The sequence below is a fragment of the Aulonocara sp. 'chitande type north' Nkhata Bay genome, linkage group LG10 (genome assembly GCF_057382095.1).
Source record: "Aulonocara sp. 'chitande type north' Nkhata Bay isolate Kocher_YH1m ecotype deep benthic linkage group LG10, A_spYH_male_GT1.1, whole genome shotgun sequence".
In the NCBI taxonomy this organism is placed as follows: domain Eukaryota; kingdom Metazoa; phylum Chordata; class Actinopteri; order Cichliformes; family Cichlidae; genus Aulonocara; species Aulonocara sp. 'chitande type north' Nkhata Bay.
The window spans coordinates 25,063,998-25,080,365 of NC_141353.1; the positions used below are offsets into that span (position 1 = coordinate 25,063,998).

General features: G+C 39.7%; 1 protein-coding gene across 4 annotated transcripts in view; it reads left to right on the forward strand.

The window, feature by feature from the left end:
- Nucleotides 1-227: 227 nt before the first annotated feature.
- Nucleotides 228-16,368, forward strand: part of fnip1 (folliculin interacting protein 1) — a 39,191-nt gene continuing 23,050 nt past the window's right edge. For 2 of the 4 annotated variants that reach the window (XM_086309266.1, XM_086309269.1), the window contains exons 1-2: nucleotides 228-403; nucleotides 15,028-15,157. In XM_086309266.1, the coding sequence (XP_086165392.1) occupies nucleotides 312-403; nucleotides 15,028-15,157 (222 nt within the window). In that variant the 5' untranslated portion in view covers nucleotides 228-311. Of the gene's footprint in view, nucleotides 404-6,099; nucleotides 10,831-15,027; nucleotides 15,158-16,368 lie in introns of those variants that run through there. The other 2 variants (XM_086309270.1, XM_086309267.1) reach the window with 2 other exon arrangements.

The following is a 16,368-nucleotide window of genomic DNA, read 5'->3' on the forward strand; positions in this document are numbered from 1 at the left end:
GTCGCACTTAGATAATTTTTTAGTGTGAATAAATTTCATGCTGTCACGATCCCCGACAAAACATCAACACAGCGAATCCACTCACCACGTGGTACTTATACCAAAAATATCAGCCAATCGGGTTATTTGTTGTAGCAGCATTGGCGCCCGGTGAGCCAATCAGAATAATGTAGTGGGTTACCAAGCTGTTCCTGTGACTAATGCGTGTCATATGACTGTGACACCCATGGAGACAGTTACAAGGAACAAGATTTGGTCGTGGATTTGAAAACGGAAAGAGACTTTCTGTACCGAATTCATTTTGGTACAAGATGCCTCCGACTCTCTTTCAGAAACTTTTTAACAAGAGAAATGCGTTTTCATCGCCGCCCCCGAGGTGTAGCAAAGAGGACCCAGCTTTCAGGTAGCTTATTGTGTGCGTGCGTGTCCGTTTGTGGTTTGTGTGTAGGGTTGTGCGTGTGTACGTTAATAATATTTATGGCTTTCGCTTTGACGTCTGAAAGGAATGACAGTGTATTTGGAGCAACGCTTATATTGAACTCGAGGCACTCTGCAGATGAGCGTTGTGTAGTTTGGCTGATTTGACATCGGTGTTGGAAAAGTGTAGAGTGACGTGAGAGACGTGTTGTGCCTTGTTGGTGCGGTTAGCTACATGCTAATGCTAGCTGTTGGACGTTAGCGAGGCTGCTGCACGCGCTGTCTTGGTGGGACTTGACTCAGCTTGTTAACCATCACTTTTTTGCTCATATAAGTAATTGTTTATGTCAGCTTATAAGTGAAAAACGCTTTATTGTCATCCCGAAGATAGTCAAATGGTGCTTGCAAGTTACAGTAGAAGTATCTCGCTTTCTCTTTGTCTCTCCCTTGCTCCCCCCTCCTCTTTCCCCTTTGTTTCTGTGGTAACAGCATTGTGGCAAGAAAAAACGCACGTGACAGTATTGTCGCGCTCTTTTGTAGCTTATCTTTGGCTGGATCCTGATAACTTGGAGCTAATTAGAAGTAGCATCCCTCGACTTTGCCTCTGTTACTGTACTCTCCACCAGACAACAGAGCAGGACACCGTGGGCTCTTAATGGAAGCACATGTGATCGCTTCATTCGGCCGCTGACGCATCCCATACCGTGCTGCTGTGTCGGTAGACTGTTGATGCACAGTGTTAATTTTACTGAAATAGCGCTACATGGCGTCTGAATATCACCTAACATTGCAGTGATGTTAAATAGACAAGTGGCTGGAGTTTACTTAGAACACCGATGCTTAGAACAAATGCAAGATGGCTTGTAGTGATTATAATATTTCCTGCACGCGTTGCTTGTGTTCCACATCCACTAAAGCAGATAATCATGTCATTTCCCATGTAGCTATAGAAAACATTTATCATTTCCAAACACCAGTGCTCTTTGATATTTACCCTATAAAGATCTGGTCATGTATTTTAAAAATTAAAGGCAAGTTAACGCAGTATTGCGGCGACATGTTGCCCAATACTGTCAGGCTTGCAACTGGGCGTCCTTAGCATATATAATGTTTCCAATCATAATCTTAAAACAAAGTTTTATTTATGTATGGAGTATAAAACCGATGTAAGCTGCATAAGAACTCTAAGGTTACATTCAGCCTGACATGGCAATGAATCATTGAGCTGAATGGGAGTTGATTTGCAGTCTCCCTGTGTATTTTCTCTCACACCCTCAGGGTCAGGTCTGCCACCATTGGAAAAACGTGCTCTAAAGCTTTAAATACACTGGCATTGCACAATGTTTCTCCCACCTTGTCACTCATATGGGGAAGATATTTACCTGAAAGCGCATCTCCTTGTGGTGCTGCTTGCACTTTGGTCCATGCCTGAGCCAGAGCACGTTCCACTGTCATAAAGGTGCCCTGCACCCAGTGATATAAATGCAATCTGTGTGTGTGTGCGTGGAGGGGCGGGGGCTGACTGGCATCAATCCCAGAGCAAACAGGCAGGCAGCAGGCTTTTCTGTTAGCTCAGTGGTCAGCTGTGCTCTTCATACCTCTGGCATAAGCTTCCCATTCATCAAGCATGAAATGCTCTAGAGAGGACAGAACTGTGTGGAGACATGGTTGGAGAGGGACACTTGTGTGGTAGCAAGAATAGGCTAAGATGCAGCATTAGGAGTTTCTGCATAAAAGAAAAATGGTTAAAAGGAATTTAAAAAACACTGAGTTGAGGGTCTAAGGGAGGAGAATCTAATGGGACAGGGTGGAACAAATAAGTTGGAGGATGAAGTGGTTAGCAACTGAGTATGCAAAATTAAAAGATGGACAGAACAGAGAATATAACGTGACTGCAGTCCACTGGCAGAGGTGGCCTGCAGAAATGATGACGTTAACAGTATTCTGAAGTAGAGCAGGGCGATATGACCAAAAAATTTATCACGATATACATTTGAAAATTTGCGATAACGATATAACTGACGATATAATTGACACTAGACAAAATACTTTACAACTCCTCAACTTTATTAGTGCAAAAACCCCCCAAAACATCAACGTATTTTCACTTAAACAGGCAGCTTTTTTAAGTGCATTAAAGTTATATAAAAAATTAACAGTGCAAATGCAAATTCCTTGCTGACAGTTTAACCAAAAGGCATTTCCAGTGGAAATTGGCCGACATATCCTCAGCATAACCATGTTTAATATCCACAAAACTTAAAAAGAGGTTATACACACACAATACGTAATATTATGTTGAAGCACAGTACGTATCACTCCGCGAGGCGCCTGCCTACGATAGCCGTAATGCTCCGACAATCCATCGAGCAGTGCGGCTTTGTAGCTTAGCAAAGTCGTACTGAAACATTTGACAGATTTTCGAGTGCCATGTACCACATAAAATCGTTTCGAGGTCAGTAAACACAACCAGAATTCATACATACACACGGGATTATAATCTGTCGACTTTCAGAAAAATCAAAGGATTGATTTTAAGTGTGCCGTATTTTCCAAATAACACGGTAATAACGACGGCCCGCTAGCATGCTCTTACCAAAAATAGTGCTTTGTTGTGTATCTGACGGATGAAAGCCAAACCAGTTCCACACCACTGAAGTTGGAGCATTTTTACAAACCTGGTTCATCTGTTTCATTCAACGATCCCCTTTCGCTCTTCTCATTCTGTGTCGCCGCCATGTGCGTATGTAAACAAACGCACTGCGCATGCGCGTTTTACCCTTATTCTATCGCGATATTTCATTTTCGTATCGTTGCCCAACATTACACCGGTATTACTGTGAACAGTATGATATGGCCCAGCCCTATTCTGAAGTATTTTTTTAAAAAGCACTGTGTGAGAATTATACCATGAATAAATTTGGCTGGGTAGGATGCTGCAGTCAATTTCAATCAAGACGTTAAAAGAAAATGACCTTAAAAACCTCTGACAGGTTGGGGGGGGAATAAGCAAGCCCAATGTGACACCAGAAATAGCTTTTTTTAGTTTGTACATCAGGCTTATTATTGGCATTTTCCAGTCTATATTTTTTAATATCCAAAAGAGATGAAGTCTTTCCTGTTTTGCAAACCTCTGGCCTGCATACTGCATCACCGACACCATGCACTGCCACACCACTCCACTGTGCCCTCCAGAATACCATAGAGGGCAGTAGTTTGGCTGACCCTGAGAGGAAAGCCTAAAAAGACTCCTGTTTCCCTGGCTGCGGCACCTGACTGGGGACGGCATACTGTACATTACACCAAAAGCCTTTGGCTCATCCTGTAGCCAGTCTGAGACCTGATCATTAGCCAGTAGCTTTGTCCTCCCACTCACACCCAAACTGCTTGTCCTGGCAGCCTGCTGAGGAAACTTCCTACATGACCTGCACTAACAGACAATATACGAGTAAGAGAGTAAAAGCAGATTTACTCAAGTTTGACGTTTTCTGTTTAATATATAGATTCGTGGAATTAAACTTTTTCTATGGTAAACTAGGACTCACCTGTTTCCTTTTCAAGTTGATATAAAATGGTCACAAGTCTAGAAAATATAATAAAACTTTGGTGAATTTAAAATAAATTAAATTAGTACAGTGTATTCATGTAGATTTAGTAAATCATGTTTGACAAGCTTATTCATTACAGCCTGTGAAAATGCATGACGTTGCATTTGCTGGAGTACTACTTTTTTTTTTGTTTCTCACACCGTGGAATTTATCTTTAAAAATGTTTTATTTATAGTTTGGGAGAAGTCGTGTCTCAGGTTCCTGATTGGCAAGGCGTCCTTCCTCCATTGCGTACTTTCATAACTCGGTGTGTCATGTGAGGCTTTCATCAATCTCAGGCTGTCATGTTTGTTGAGTGATCACATGGTTACCAAAGTCGCTGGCAAAAAAAACCTAAGCATCTTTGCAAGTGTTGATGAAGATGCACACTTTGTTTTTTTTGTTTTGTTTTTTTTTTAAGTAATGCTCTCTTCTCTTTTATCCTGTTGCTGTTTATCTAAAGTTATGAATCAACATGTGATCACTCGTACTGTCTCAACCCTTTTATCGCATCACTATCTTAAAAAATTCCCAGCTTGACTCTAAAATGAAAAACCCATCACAGCGTTTTTATGTATGCTTGTTCTGCTCTGCTCTCTGTTTGATTACTTTCTTTTTAAGCACTCACTGTCGGTAAACTGACATGGATTACTGTGAATGTTATAGCTTTATTTTGCAGGGCTGCTTTCTTCCCTCAGTGCATGCTTGTGTGAATGCTGCAAGCGTGCCAAGGTTCTGTAAAGACAGCGGCTGTCATCGGGTTCCTATCGGGGCTATTTCAAGTGGCCACACTCAGGCTTCTCAGAACTGCAGGGTCATAGTAAGGATATAATTTGATGTTAAAGTTGCAGGGGCATCACACACTTTACAGCGGTGTGCAAACGCGTTTGTATTCGTCACAAACTTTTCAGAATGTGCCCTTTAGCTTGATATTAAATTTCTATTACGCTCTGTGAGCCAAAGGGTCAGTGTCTATTCTACTATTTAAGCACAGTGTAATTATGTCTACATGTGCTACCAGAATGAAAATTATAGCGCCAGAGGTTGTATCAAAATGTTTTTGGCAGTGAAATAGCTGTTCTACATTACCTTTAGTATCCTAGCAGGTTCAGCCGTGAAATCTAAGCAGGGCTATTAAAGATGTACTGGAGGCAAAGGTAGAGAGGCAAGTTTCAGATGGAAGGAATATGCAGAGGGCGGGTAGTGGAAATATTAGACAAAGGATGATCAAGATGGAGGGGCCCAGCAGGTTGAAAAGAAGAAGACCACAGAGGAGCCTTGTGGATACATATATTAAAGGGGGACATTCAGATGGTTGGTGTGACAGAAGAGGATGCAACGGAGAGGGTGAGATGGAGGCAGATGATCCATGGTAACCCACGGATCGAAGAGAAGAAACATAATTTACCAGTTAGAATGTGATAACTCAAACCACAGGTTGAATTAGGAGTTTTAATTGGCCTTCGTGTGTCCAGAACATGCGACCTCCCTGCAAACACTGTATGGATCAATCAGCTGTCTGCCATGTGAAGCTCATACTCAGTTTAAGGACCTAAAGTTGTTGTCATTGGTAATCGCCTCGCTGGTACCCCTAGCCTCAAAGTTTTATATAATGCTTGCTCAAATTGCGTCACCAGTAGTTGTTTTGTCTGTGGTTGCTTGAAGATAAGGCTTTTATGGTTTCTGGTTACCAAGTCACTGACATTTCCAAATGAATGCTAGGATGATGACTTTACATTTAGCTAGGCCTGCTTATCCTGTGGCGTATACGCATTAAGGAACTCCCTATGTTATTTGCATGGTACAGTGATGAGAGGAGTTATTAGTTTATTTTCTATGACTGATTTGTTGTTTGACATTTCTACTGTATAGCAAGTTTGCATGTGACCTTACCAATACATTACAGATGTACCTGAGAAGATCAGAGAAAATTACATTTGCTTTTTTTTTTTTTACACTGGATACTTGGGGCTGATGCAGAGACACATTTTTGGGTATTGAAATTCTTTTTTATTTGGATCATCATCATCATCATCATCATCATCATCATCATCATCATCATCATCATCATCATCATCATCATCATCATCATTTATTTATTTATTTATTTATATAGCACTTTAAAAACACACCTGGTAGACCAAAGTGCTGTACAATACTAATATGCACATAGTAATAGACATAGCAATAAAGTTAAAAAACAATAAAAAAAATAAAAATAAAAATGTCAGTTACCCACAGAGTTAAAAGCCAGGGAATAAAAATAGGTTTTTAATAAAGACTTAAAAACTGGCACTGATGCAGCCTGTCTAATATGGAGAGGAAGGTTATTCCAAAGCATTGGCGCGGCAACAGAGAACGCTCGGTCTCCTCTAAGTTTCAGCCGTGACTTTGGGACCGAAAGCAGCAACTGCTCAGCTGACCGAAGGGAACGAGTGGGGACGTGGGGCTTCAACAAATCAGACAAATAAACAGGTGCCAGACCATTTAGAGATTTAAAAGCCAATAAAAGGACTTTAAAACGGATCCTGAATTCAATTGGAAGCCAGTGTAAAGAGGCCAAAATCGGAGTGATGTGATCAAATTTTCTTCTACCAGTTAAAAATCGTGCCGCAGCATTTTGCACTAATTGCAAGCGTGACAAAGTGCCCTGCCCAACCCCTGTTAAAAGAGAATTACAATAATCTAAACGTGAGGTAATAAAGGCATGAATAACGCTTTCCAAGTCACGCTTGGAAAGAAAGGGCTTAACCTTTGATAAACGTCTGAGGTGATAAAATGCTGATTTTACCACCCCGTTTACATGGTCATCAAAGGTGAGTGCAGAATCAATTTTAACTCCGAGATTTGTGATCGAACTCTTTAGTTGGGAAGTCAAAGCTGCAAGATCAACATCCAGAGTATGAGAAGAACGATTTGGGCCAAATAAAATTGCTTCTGTCTTCCGATCATTAAAATTTAAAAAGTTGTTTGCCATCCATGCTTTGACATCAGTAAGGCAGTCAAGCAGAGGTCCAGTTGGGAGACTATCAGAATGACTAAGAGGTAAGTAGAGCTGGCAGTCATCTGCGTATAGATGGAATGGCACTTTATGCTTTCGGAAAATCGCGCCAAGGGGCAAGAGGTACAATGAAAACAATAACGGCCCAAGAATAGATCCCTGTGGAACACCCCAAAGCAGAGGGGCCACAGAGGATGAAGCCGACCCCAACTTAACACAAAATGTCCTATTTAAAAGATAGGACTTTAACCACATGGATAAACATTTTTTTTTTTTTGTAATTTATCCTAAATGTATATTTAACTCATTCACTGCCATTGACGTCTATAGCCGTCAATTGCAGTGAATGGGTCAATGGGTTTAACTCATTCACTGCCAATGGCTGGCAGTGAATGAGTTAAGAAGCTTTTACACATAAGTGAATTAAAATAAATCAGTAACTTAGCACCACATAGCAAAGGTATTGATGAGACTGAATATTCTCAGATACGAAGCTGTGGGAGTAATTTATTGGAATTTTGAAAATCAGAAAATTCATATTAACTAATTAGCCTACATTCAATCTCTAAATGAGAAGAGTGTTGAAAGGAAGAAATGACAGAAAGCATGGTGAGGGAGGTGTTTTGATGCAGTGAAATGATATTTGCTTTTTGAGGCGAAACTGAATCTCTCGATCATATGATCTTTTTTTTGCTTATTAGAATTTGATTTACATGTGCAGCACTGACCGTTTACCCCGATTTCTACGTGACTTCCACCAGTACTCTTCAGCTTGATGTTCCGTTCATGTGATTATTTGTGAGAAATAGTCATACACTCGATACTCCCAACTCAGCTGTCACTCATTTTCTGTCATGTGTTGCTGATTCAGAAGTTGTCACACAGAGTTAATCCAGAGTGTACACAACCTCACTGGGTAAAGATAAATGCAGAGGATGTGTATAGTAAGAAAAGTTAGAAGTAAATAAATAAATTAAAAAAAAAAAAAAAGTGTTCCCACTGGCTAAACCTTCCACATAAAACACGAGTGTTGTCAGAGAATACACTTAGACTGGGCTACTTTTTGCTTTACTTGTGACCTTTTATTCAGATATGGTGTTTACAGCTAATTGATTATCTATTATATCTGCCTACTTTAATCAGCTAGTCTCTGTGTGTCTATATTGTAGGTGTGAACCGTCATCTCAGGGTGTTCCAGAAATGCTCTCAGTATCATGTGACTGCTGGAATGCAGAAGTCCTCAATGCTACATAATCAGCACAGAAACTAGCTGATATGCAGGTAGTCAGGTGTTTTCAGAGCGTGTGTGACAATATGTTCACTGTATTGTAATGGTAGTTCCCCTCTCCTCATAAAAAAAAAACTTGGACCCTCAGATTATTTTCAGTAGATTAATTATTTAATAATGAATAAACAACTTGTTTACCTTAATCAGTTGATTAATGAACATTTTTCCCATGGAGGTTTCTGTTGGCTTTCTCCAGCAGCAGAGGAGTGTTGTTTCTGTTGTTTGTTAATTTTCAGACTGTATACCATTTCACAGATACACCAATTCCTGCAGGGAAGGTTTCAAATTTGACAACTAGGCAGAAGTATCTTCTACTTCTTGGGAAGTATTAGCACTTGTCTGAGTTTCTGAGAACATATGTATACAATATGAGCTGATGAAAGCTTAGATATGTCTGAAAGATTAGATGTGTTAACTGCGTTTCAGGGTCACATAGTGATTTATGTATTTATAGTTGTTTGTATTGCCTATGTGCCATGCTGGAAAGTAGCACTATGGCACAGAATGACCTATAGCTCACAACTAGTGGTGCAGCTGGTACTCATACATGTTTTACATTGGGGGTTTGTGAAGGTGCATGAGCTGTGTTAGGAGCTATATACAGCTTTCCTATGCTGTTAGTACATGCATATTGATACATGACTTCAGTAGTACTCCTGTGTAATGATCTCTAAAGTCATCACTGAGCAGGCTTCCCACATGGAAAGCTCTCTCTACTTTATCTAGATTCTTCTTGGTGTGGTTTGCTTGCTATTACACACAACCTTAGGGTCAGCGGTTTCAGTCTTTACGCCTGACTTTGGTCATATGTTGCCGCTTTACTTCCCTGTTTCTGTTCAATATTTGCCAAAATGCACTTTGTGCTCTAAAATTTCAAGCAGGGATTTTCAGCAAATAGTGTGCAGTATGTTCAGTGTAGCTGCCTTTTCAAGACAGTTAAGCACCTGTTGATTTTAACATGCTATGACACCATCCAATATTACCCAGTGCTGTAGCCTCCACAGACGGCCCTCTGATGGGAAGAGGTAAAAAAAAAGAAAAGAAAAAAAAAGTGAGGTGGAAGCAGATGAAAGCTGAATGAACAAGAGCAGTCGTGCCTTACGTTCATGTAGAAAATTAATGGTTGTGTGTCCGCAGTCTTCGAGTAAACCTATAACCACACAGAACCAGTGTGTAACCACATTAAGGAAGGAAGGCTGCCTCTGCTAACATTAGCTACACTGAACAATCGTGTGTGTGTGTGTGTGTGTGTGTGTGTGTGTGTGTATGATGTCATGTTATGCTACACATTTCAGCTCGTAATTTAATGTTAATTTTGAGTTCACATGCCATATTTGTAAGTTCTACCTGGGCTATCAGATTGTGATCGATTTTAAGTTTCCTGAGCATTTTCTTACTTTTAGATGAGTTTTTAAATGACAAGTAAATTAGTCATCAGGATTCAAGCACATGCAGTGAAATTCCAACTAACTTGAACTTGGGCTTTCAGTTAAATGGCAAAATGCTGTATGATGGGGAAGTTTTTTTTATTTGTTTTGTTTTTCATTGTAGGAATTGTCCAGTTTTATGACACTGTTGACCCTCTTGTGGTTGCTGGCTGCAGAAATGTCTTTTTAAAACACAAGCTGCTGCACTTATCGGAACCCTCTGTCACACACAGCCGGAAGAACGTCACACAGCTTAGGCAGAGGGGATGTTTATGTAACTGTCTCTCTGTCTCGAACACACACACACACACATTCTAGTGGCATGAGAGAGTGAGAAAGCTAGGGCTCTTCGAGGTCAGTATAGGCTGATGTTTGATTCAGTACAGTCTAGGTAACAAGGCTGCCACGTTTTGACCTTTATCACTTTACACCTTCCACGGAACAGCCGTGGAAGGTTTTGCGTCAGCGTTGCAGTTATATCAAGTTAATATGAGTGGAGAATATGTGACAAGGAATGTAGTTTAGTATTTAAGAATGGGACGGTGACCATTTTTAGGTTGTGAGCAGCCTAAATAAACTGGTCCATTTCTCTGAAGTTCAAGTTGTGGGGAACTTCATTGACAAGATTTGGCAGCTTTATGCTCTTTCTTACCCCAAATGTTTTTTATATGCAGTTTGTTCTACAAGAGAAAAAAATGCATGTTTAAATTAATTGGAGAAAGAAAGAGAAAGCTGATGAATAAGGGAGAGAGGGAAAAAAAAGAGCGGGATTCAGAAACAACAGACGAACAAGTCCCTACTGTCACTCTCTTATCACAGCGCTTTCTGGCTGTCAGCGGTCCAGACTCAGTGCTGTTGCCGCCTCGGTACTGTCCAGCACACACAGTGTTCCTGCGATCACCTGATAGTCTCATGTTGTTGTGTGAATTTAGTTCACCGCTATTCTTAGAACCTGGTTTGACTTGGAGAGGAGAAGCAAGAGAGGAATAGAGAGAGGGGAGAGGGCTGGGGAAAGACTGGCAGACTCGCAATGATGCCCAGGTAGGAGTCGGTAATGTTTAACCTGGCCTTTATGCATCCAAGTGGGCACGGTGGTGTTCGTTAAAGGAGGTTTGTGTACAATGCTTGTGCTGTTACCCTTAAGTTTGTTTTCTGCCCGAGTGTTGGGAGCTACAATGTGCCAGCTGGCTGTTACAAGCAAGACCGTAAGAAAGGCAGTCGCTTTTTAACTGTCAGCCTCAGTGGCATTGAACAAGATTGATTCTATCTGTTGAGGTCAAGTTACATAATATAGATTACTGAGTTTGTGGTGAAGCATGCCTGTTGGTTTTGGGTGAGGGGAAAAAACACTGCTCATGTATTTGGGTGGAGTTTCTGTTTTATATCTATGTAATGTCAAATTGATAACTGTTGCCACAAAAGAAGGTGATTCACTCATTTTACATCCTGATTGTTTCCATCTTGTTTTGTTTAGTTTTCTTTGTTGTTGTTTTTTTTTAATGAAACATGCAGAAAACATTCATGGGTGGAATGTTTTTTGGGGGTTTTTTTTTCTATCAACAGGTTGCTCAAGGAAATGAAACCTTTTTACACCTGTGGTGCTCAGAATTTGAGTCACTTTTGGTTCAGACAATTGCGGTCACAGCAGTACAAGCATGTAACAGTCATGAAGTCATGTGCTGCTTTTATGAATGACTCCCCTCTCTCCTCTGTCAGTGCTGTGACTGTCACAAGCTCACTGATGGGGTACTTCCTCCTTTGCACTAATTTTCCTTGTCTTTCGCTCAGTGTTGGGTTTTGTTTTGTTTTTTTGTTTGTTGTTGTTGTTTTTTTGTTTTTGTTTTGTTTTTTTCTTTGTCAGATATCTATCTTTATCTCTTTAGATTTCTGGATTTTTCTAGGTCTGTTTTCTTATTGTGATCTGTTTGGCTTTTGTTCTTTGTCTTTCATGCCTGCTCTTATTGTTAAGTGCATCTTTGGTCTTTAGCTGTTTCTTATCTCCTCTTTTGAGTTTATTCTTTGTTTTTTTTTTTGCCGGTGCTTATAAAAAGATTTGGCCTTTTTACATCTTTTTGCTTTCTGTCCTATCTTTATTTTATTTTTTTTCTTTGCTTCTCTTGTCTTCTTCACTGTTATTCTTAAAACAAAGGGAGCACTGAGCCTGGCGTCAAATTATGCAGATTCATTCTGGGTTGATCTGTAAACAGCACGTCATCTTATTTTGTAAATGTCGTACCCATGTTATTTAATTGCTGTCATTTCTTCCTTGTTAGCTGTGTTAGCTATTTAAGCTCTGGAAAGATATCCGTTTGTTAAAGCAGTTTGTGAGAGTTGAAACTTCACATCTTAGATATTACTCTTAGTGCCTCTTACGTAGTGGTGTCAACCAAATTGATCTAAATTATAAACTGTTGTCATATTAATAAATTAACCACACATGAAAAGCAGTGATCCAAAGACATATGTGATACTTAGATGAGCTAAATATTGATGCTATGCAATTTGAGGCCATTATGTAGGCCATAGAGGAATTATGCCACCAGTTTGGCACGTAGACTGAACAAATAATTGTTTTTTTCCCCCTTGGATAAAATTGGAGGTGCAGCTATTCATTTATTCTAGTATTCAAGTATCCTATCGATTACTTGATTGATTGATGGAACAATCAGATAAGAAGTACTTTTGTCTTATTAAGGAGTAATAACAAGTATTAAAAAGGAAAAACGCAGGTCTGTCAGAATGAACTGATCATTGGTTTCCAGTTTAGAAATTGCAATGTTTTTAATAGTTTAACTTCTTATGATAGCTGAATGAAAACTAAACCTTTTTACGTTGATGTTTTTATGTGTAAATTATGGCCATATTAAGCTTTTCATAAACAATCACAAGGACAGAATTGTCAGGGTATACATGCAAATTAAAATGATAAAGTAACTAAAATAGCTGTTACTGTCTTTTTTTGGAAGGCTTTTTTAATAGCAGACAAAAAAAAAAAAAAGAGTTCTCACAGCATTGTCTCCAAGATGGGGTAGATTTGTTTTGTGTTCATTTGTATATTCATGTAAATAAATGTTACTAAAGCCTTGAAATAACAATGTTTTTCTACACCCCATGGCTCACTTTAGTCTCGCCCCTACTTGTTCCAGGTATTGCTGGAATATAAATTTGGGTGGCTGCCGACAGCCTTCATCAGGCTGCCTAATTTAAGCGCTGTCTCTCAGACCAAGTAAACAGTTCATCTGCATGTTTTATTTTAATTTCTGTAGCTTACCTTTAGTTTTTCGCTGTGTAAAACAAATAGCATTGGATGGGAGTTCCCCTTTCTTGAGCACTTGGAAGGATCAAAGCAAATTATTTTTACTTTAAGGGCTTTTTTAAATAATTGAGTTTTCCGAGTTACCCAGTGAGTCATTGCAGCCTTAGATAAAATCATATCGTTAAAAAAAAATGCTGAATGCTGGCGATGCATTTCATTGTTTAGTGCCGACCATATGGCTCTGGGCATGGTCTCCCTCCTGTATTTCTACTTCTCAAAGCACCACATGACTTTGGTTTGACAAGTTAACACTAAGGCTGCATCATAAAACCCCCTCCTCTTGCTACTCTGCAGGACTGAATAAGTTAGCCTGTCAGAATGCTGGTCATATTTTGACATTAGTGTTTGGTAAATAGTAGCTCACATGCAAGGCATAGACCTTTTCTCTTGGACACATCACCATGCATGACAACACAGGTATTCCCTGCCCCATTGAAGTTCACTTCCTACAAAAATGGAATCCTGCTTTTGAATGTGTGTGTGCTATTTTGATGGCAAGATTGATGGACTTAACAGTTCTTTTTCCACCCCTCCCCGTCAGCCCATTTACTATAAACACTTGTGTTTAGGGACACTCCCTGCTCCCCAATAAAAGGCTATATTTAGGTCAAGCTCTGTGCCCATCTGCCTGACCCATCTATCCTTCAGATCAGAAAGAAATCCCCTACCATCATTCAGTCGATCCAATATCCTGTCATCTTTATAGCTGTCACTAAATCAACCAGGGGGCCGAGTTTCCCCAAAAGCACATGAGGATTCTGGGAGCCTAATGAATGGCAGCTATTAGTCACAGTGAGTTGTAAATATACAACATCATCCTTCAAGTATTACCTGAGATGGCCATCATTAATGAGATGAGCTGAGTGAAACCACAGGTTACTTAGCAACAACCATGGAGCTCTGGCTCCCTGTAAATGGCTTAACTGTTACTTAACAGCGGTCCAGCGATTCCTGCCAGAAGAAGAGTACTGGCATGAAATTTCACAGCAGTTTACAGATACTCTAAATTTCCAATGTGGCTCAAAGTCTTATTAACTATTTGTGTATTGTAATGATCTTAAGAATTTGCATTTGTGAAAATGACTTTTCATTTAAAGAAAGCCAAAAGTTGTATTTGTGCTCACAGTTTTTTAATCATGCTGTAATTCTGGCAGTGGATGATGGCTTAGCAACTTGTCAATGACGAATCAAGTCATCTAGTTGAATTGCAAAGTGGTCACACAGGCTGATTAGTTACATGTGCATCTGTGAAGGTACGTGCTGGAAAGAAAAGGCATACTTTGTATTATATTGTTAATGTGTTTGCTTTCTTTAATCCAGTTACATGACTGTCTTGGGTGACTTCTTTCTAGCTAGGTACACCATGAATCCGTTAGGGTTAGACTGGTAGTACGTTCTCATGGCACACTTTGTGTCTCCCTATTGACTCTGGTATGACATGGGTGAATGACAGCTGTGGCATGGAGAACACTGGCTCTGCCATAGCTGTGGGATGAGTGACGGCTTAAACTGTGCTTATTACAAGGTTGAAAGCATGTCAGATTTACATTTTCTCTTATGCACTGAGCTCTTCCAGTTTTCTGCAAATGAGAATTTTGCTTTGCAACAAACTCAAGTACAACTCCAAAACATCAGCTTCAAAGATATGCTTAGGATCCACAATGTCAATGTTCAAGTTGCATTACTGCAAATGTTCTTTGCAACCTTTACAGTAATGCTGTAATGTCTCCTATGTTTGTAATTCAAAACATTAGAGCAGGACTGCATCTTGTATGTGATTTTGATTTTATAATCCACAAAGTTATGTTTTTGCTCTGCGTATTAGTTTCTGCGCCAGATTGTTTCAGAAGGTATTTTGTTACCACATTATGATGTTGTTATTAATGTACAGGTTTCTTGGATATGGCCCATAAACCATCAGGTGTGTAGGTGTGTGTTAATTCACTCCCATGTGATCCCACTTTTCTCTGTCCATTATTCCTCCCATTTAGCTGGCCACTTCCCCAGTTGGAGCCCAGTCAGATCAGGCTGATAGTGTACCAGGACTGCGAGAGGCGTGGCAGAAATGTCCTGTTTGACTCCGCCGCCAAAAAAAGGGCTACGGAGGAAACCCCCATTACTGTAAGTCGTATGTCGTTTTTGTTGTTGTTGTTTTCGTTTCCCCCTTCATCTTTATGTGCTTGTGAGCTGCTGACATTTGGGACATTTCCTAATTGCTGATTTTAAAACAAAAAATAAATAAACAAAGAGGTTCCCACGGGAACAAATGATGCACTAAAATAGCTACAGACGCTGTTGCAAAGTCTAAAATTTTTGTAAAAATTGATGTATTTACAACTACTAACTTTTTTTTAAGACCGTAAAATTTGACCTCGAAAGCTCAAAGAAAGTTATTGTAGATGAAGAAAGATAAAAGCAGTGAGACATAGGCAGGCGCAAAACAGAAACCAGTCACGCTGCCGTGACATACAGAAAGTCATGTGCCTGATTCACAAAGTCCAGAGGACACTAGCTGCACCTTAACCTGTACTACACCTCACTTCCCCACAGAAAGTTAAAAGACAGGGAGTGCACCTGGTTGGGCTGTTTGTGAGTTTGTCTTTTTGTTTAAGATAAGGAATTTCTTTTTCACAAAAAACCTGCTGAATGAATACTTATAAGTACTCTTATAGTCAGCATTCTAGGGCAAGAATGCCACAAAGGCCATTATTACCTGAAAACTCTTCAAACAGGAAGTGTCTTTGTTTGTGTCACTAAGCCTAGATTTAGATTTAATTGCCAGCACACCCATCTAGTGAGACTTGAAGATGGAAACTAACTAACTTATGCCATATAACTACCAGCTTTGGGTATATTTTTGAGTTGGTCACAGTCACTGCTTTTACCCTTTTTATTTCTTTGTAACATAACTAATATTTTTATACTGCTGCTGTTTGTTCCTTTCTGGCCCTGACCGGTTTGTTCTGGTGCTGTTATCTCCACTAATAATAATAATCGCGTCAGCTGACAGCCCATGTGTAAGCAGCATTCTTTCATCCTCACATGACAGCCATGTCACTCAGTTTTCTGTTGTTGTTGTTTTTTTTTTTTTCCTCCTCCCTTTCCTTTGTATTTATCTTATTTTGTTTCAAGCATTTTAATTTATTTACCTAAATGTGTCATCTCTGCCTTCTCTAGCTGCCTCCTTTTAATCTATATCACTGTGATGGCCTCATTAGCATCCTCTGCTTTTTCTAAAATAATCTGGTTGTTTTTGTCCTCTACATTATCCGTGTAACAGTTTTATATATATTTATAAGTCACTCTCTATCTTTACAACTGTTAGCTGCAGT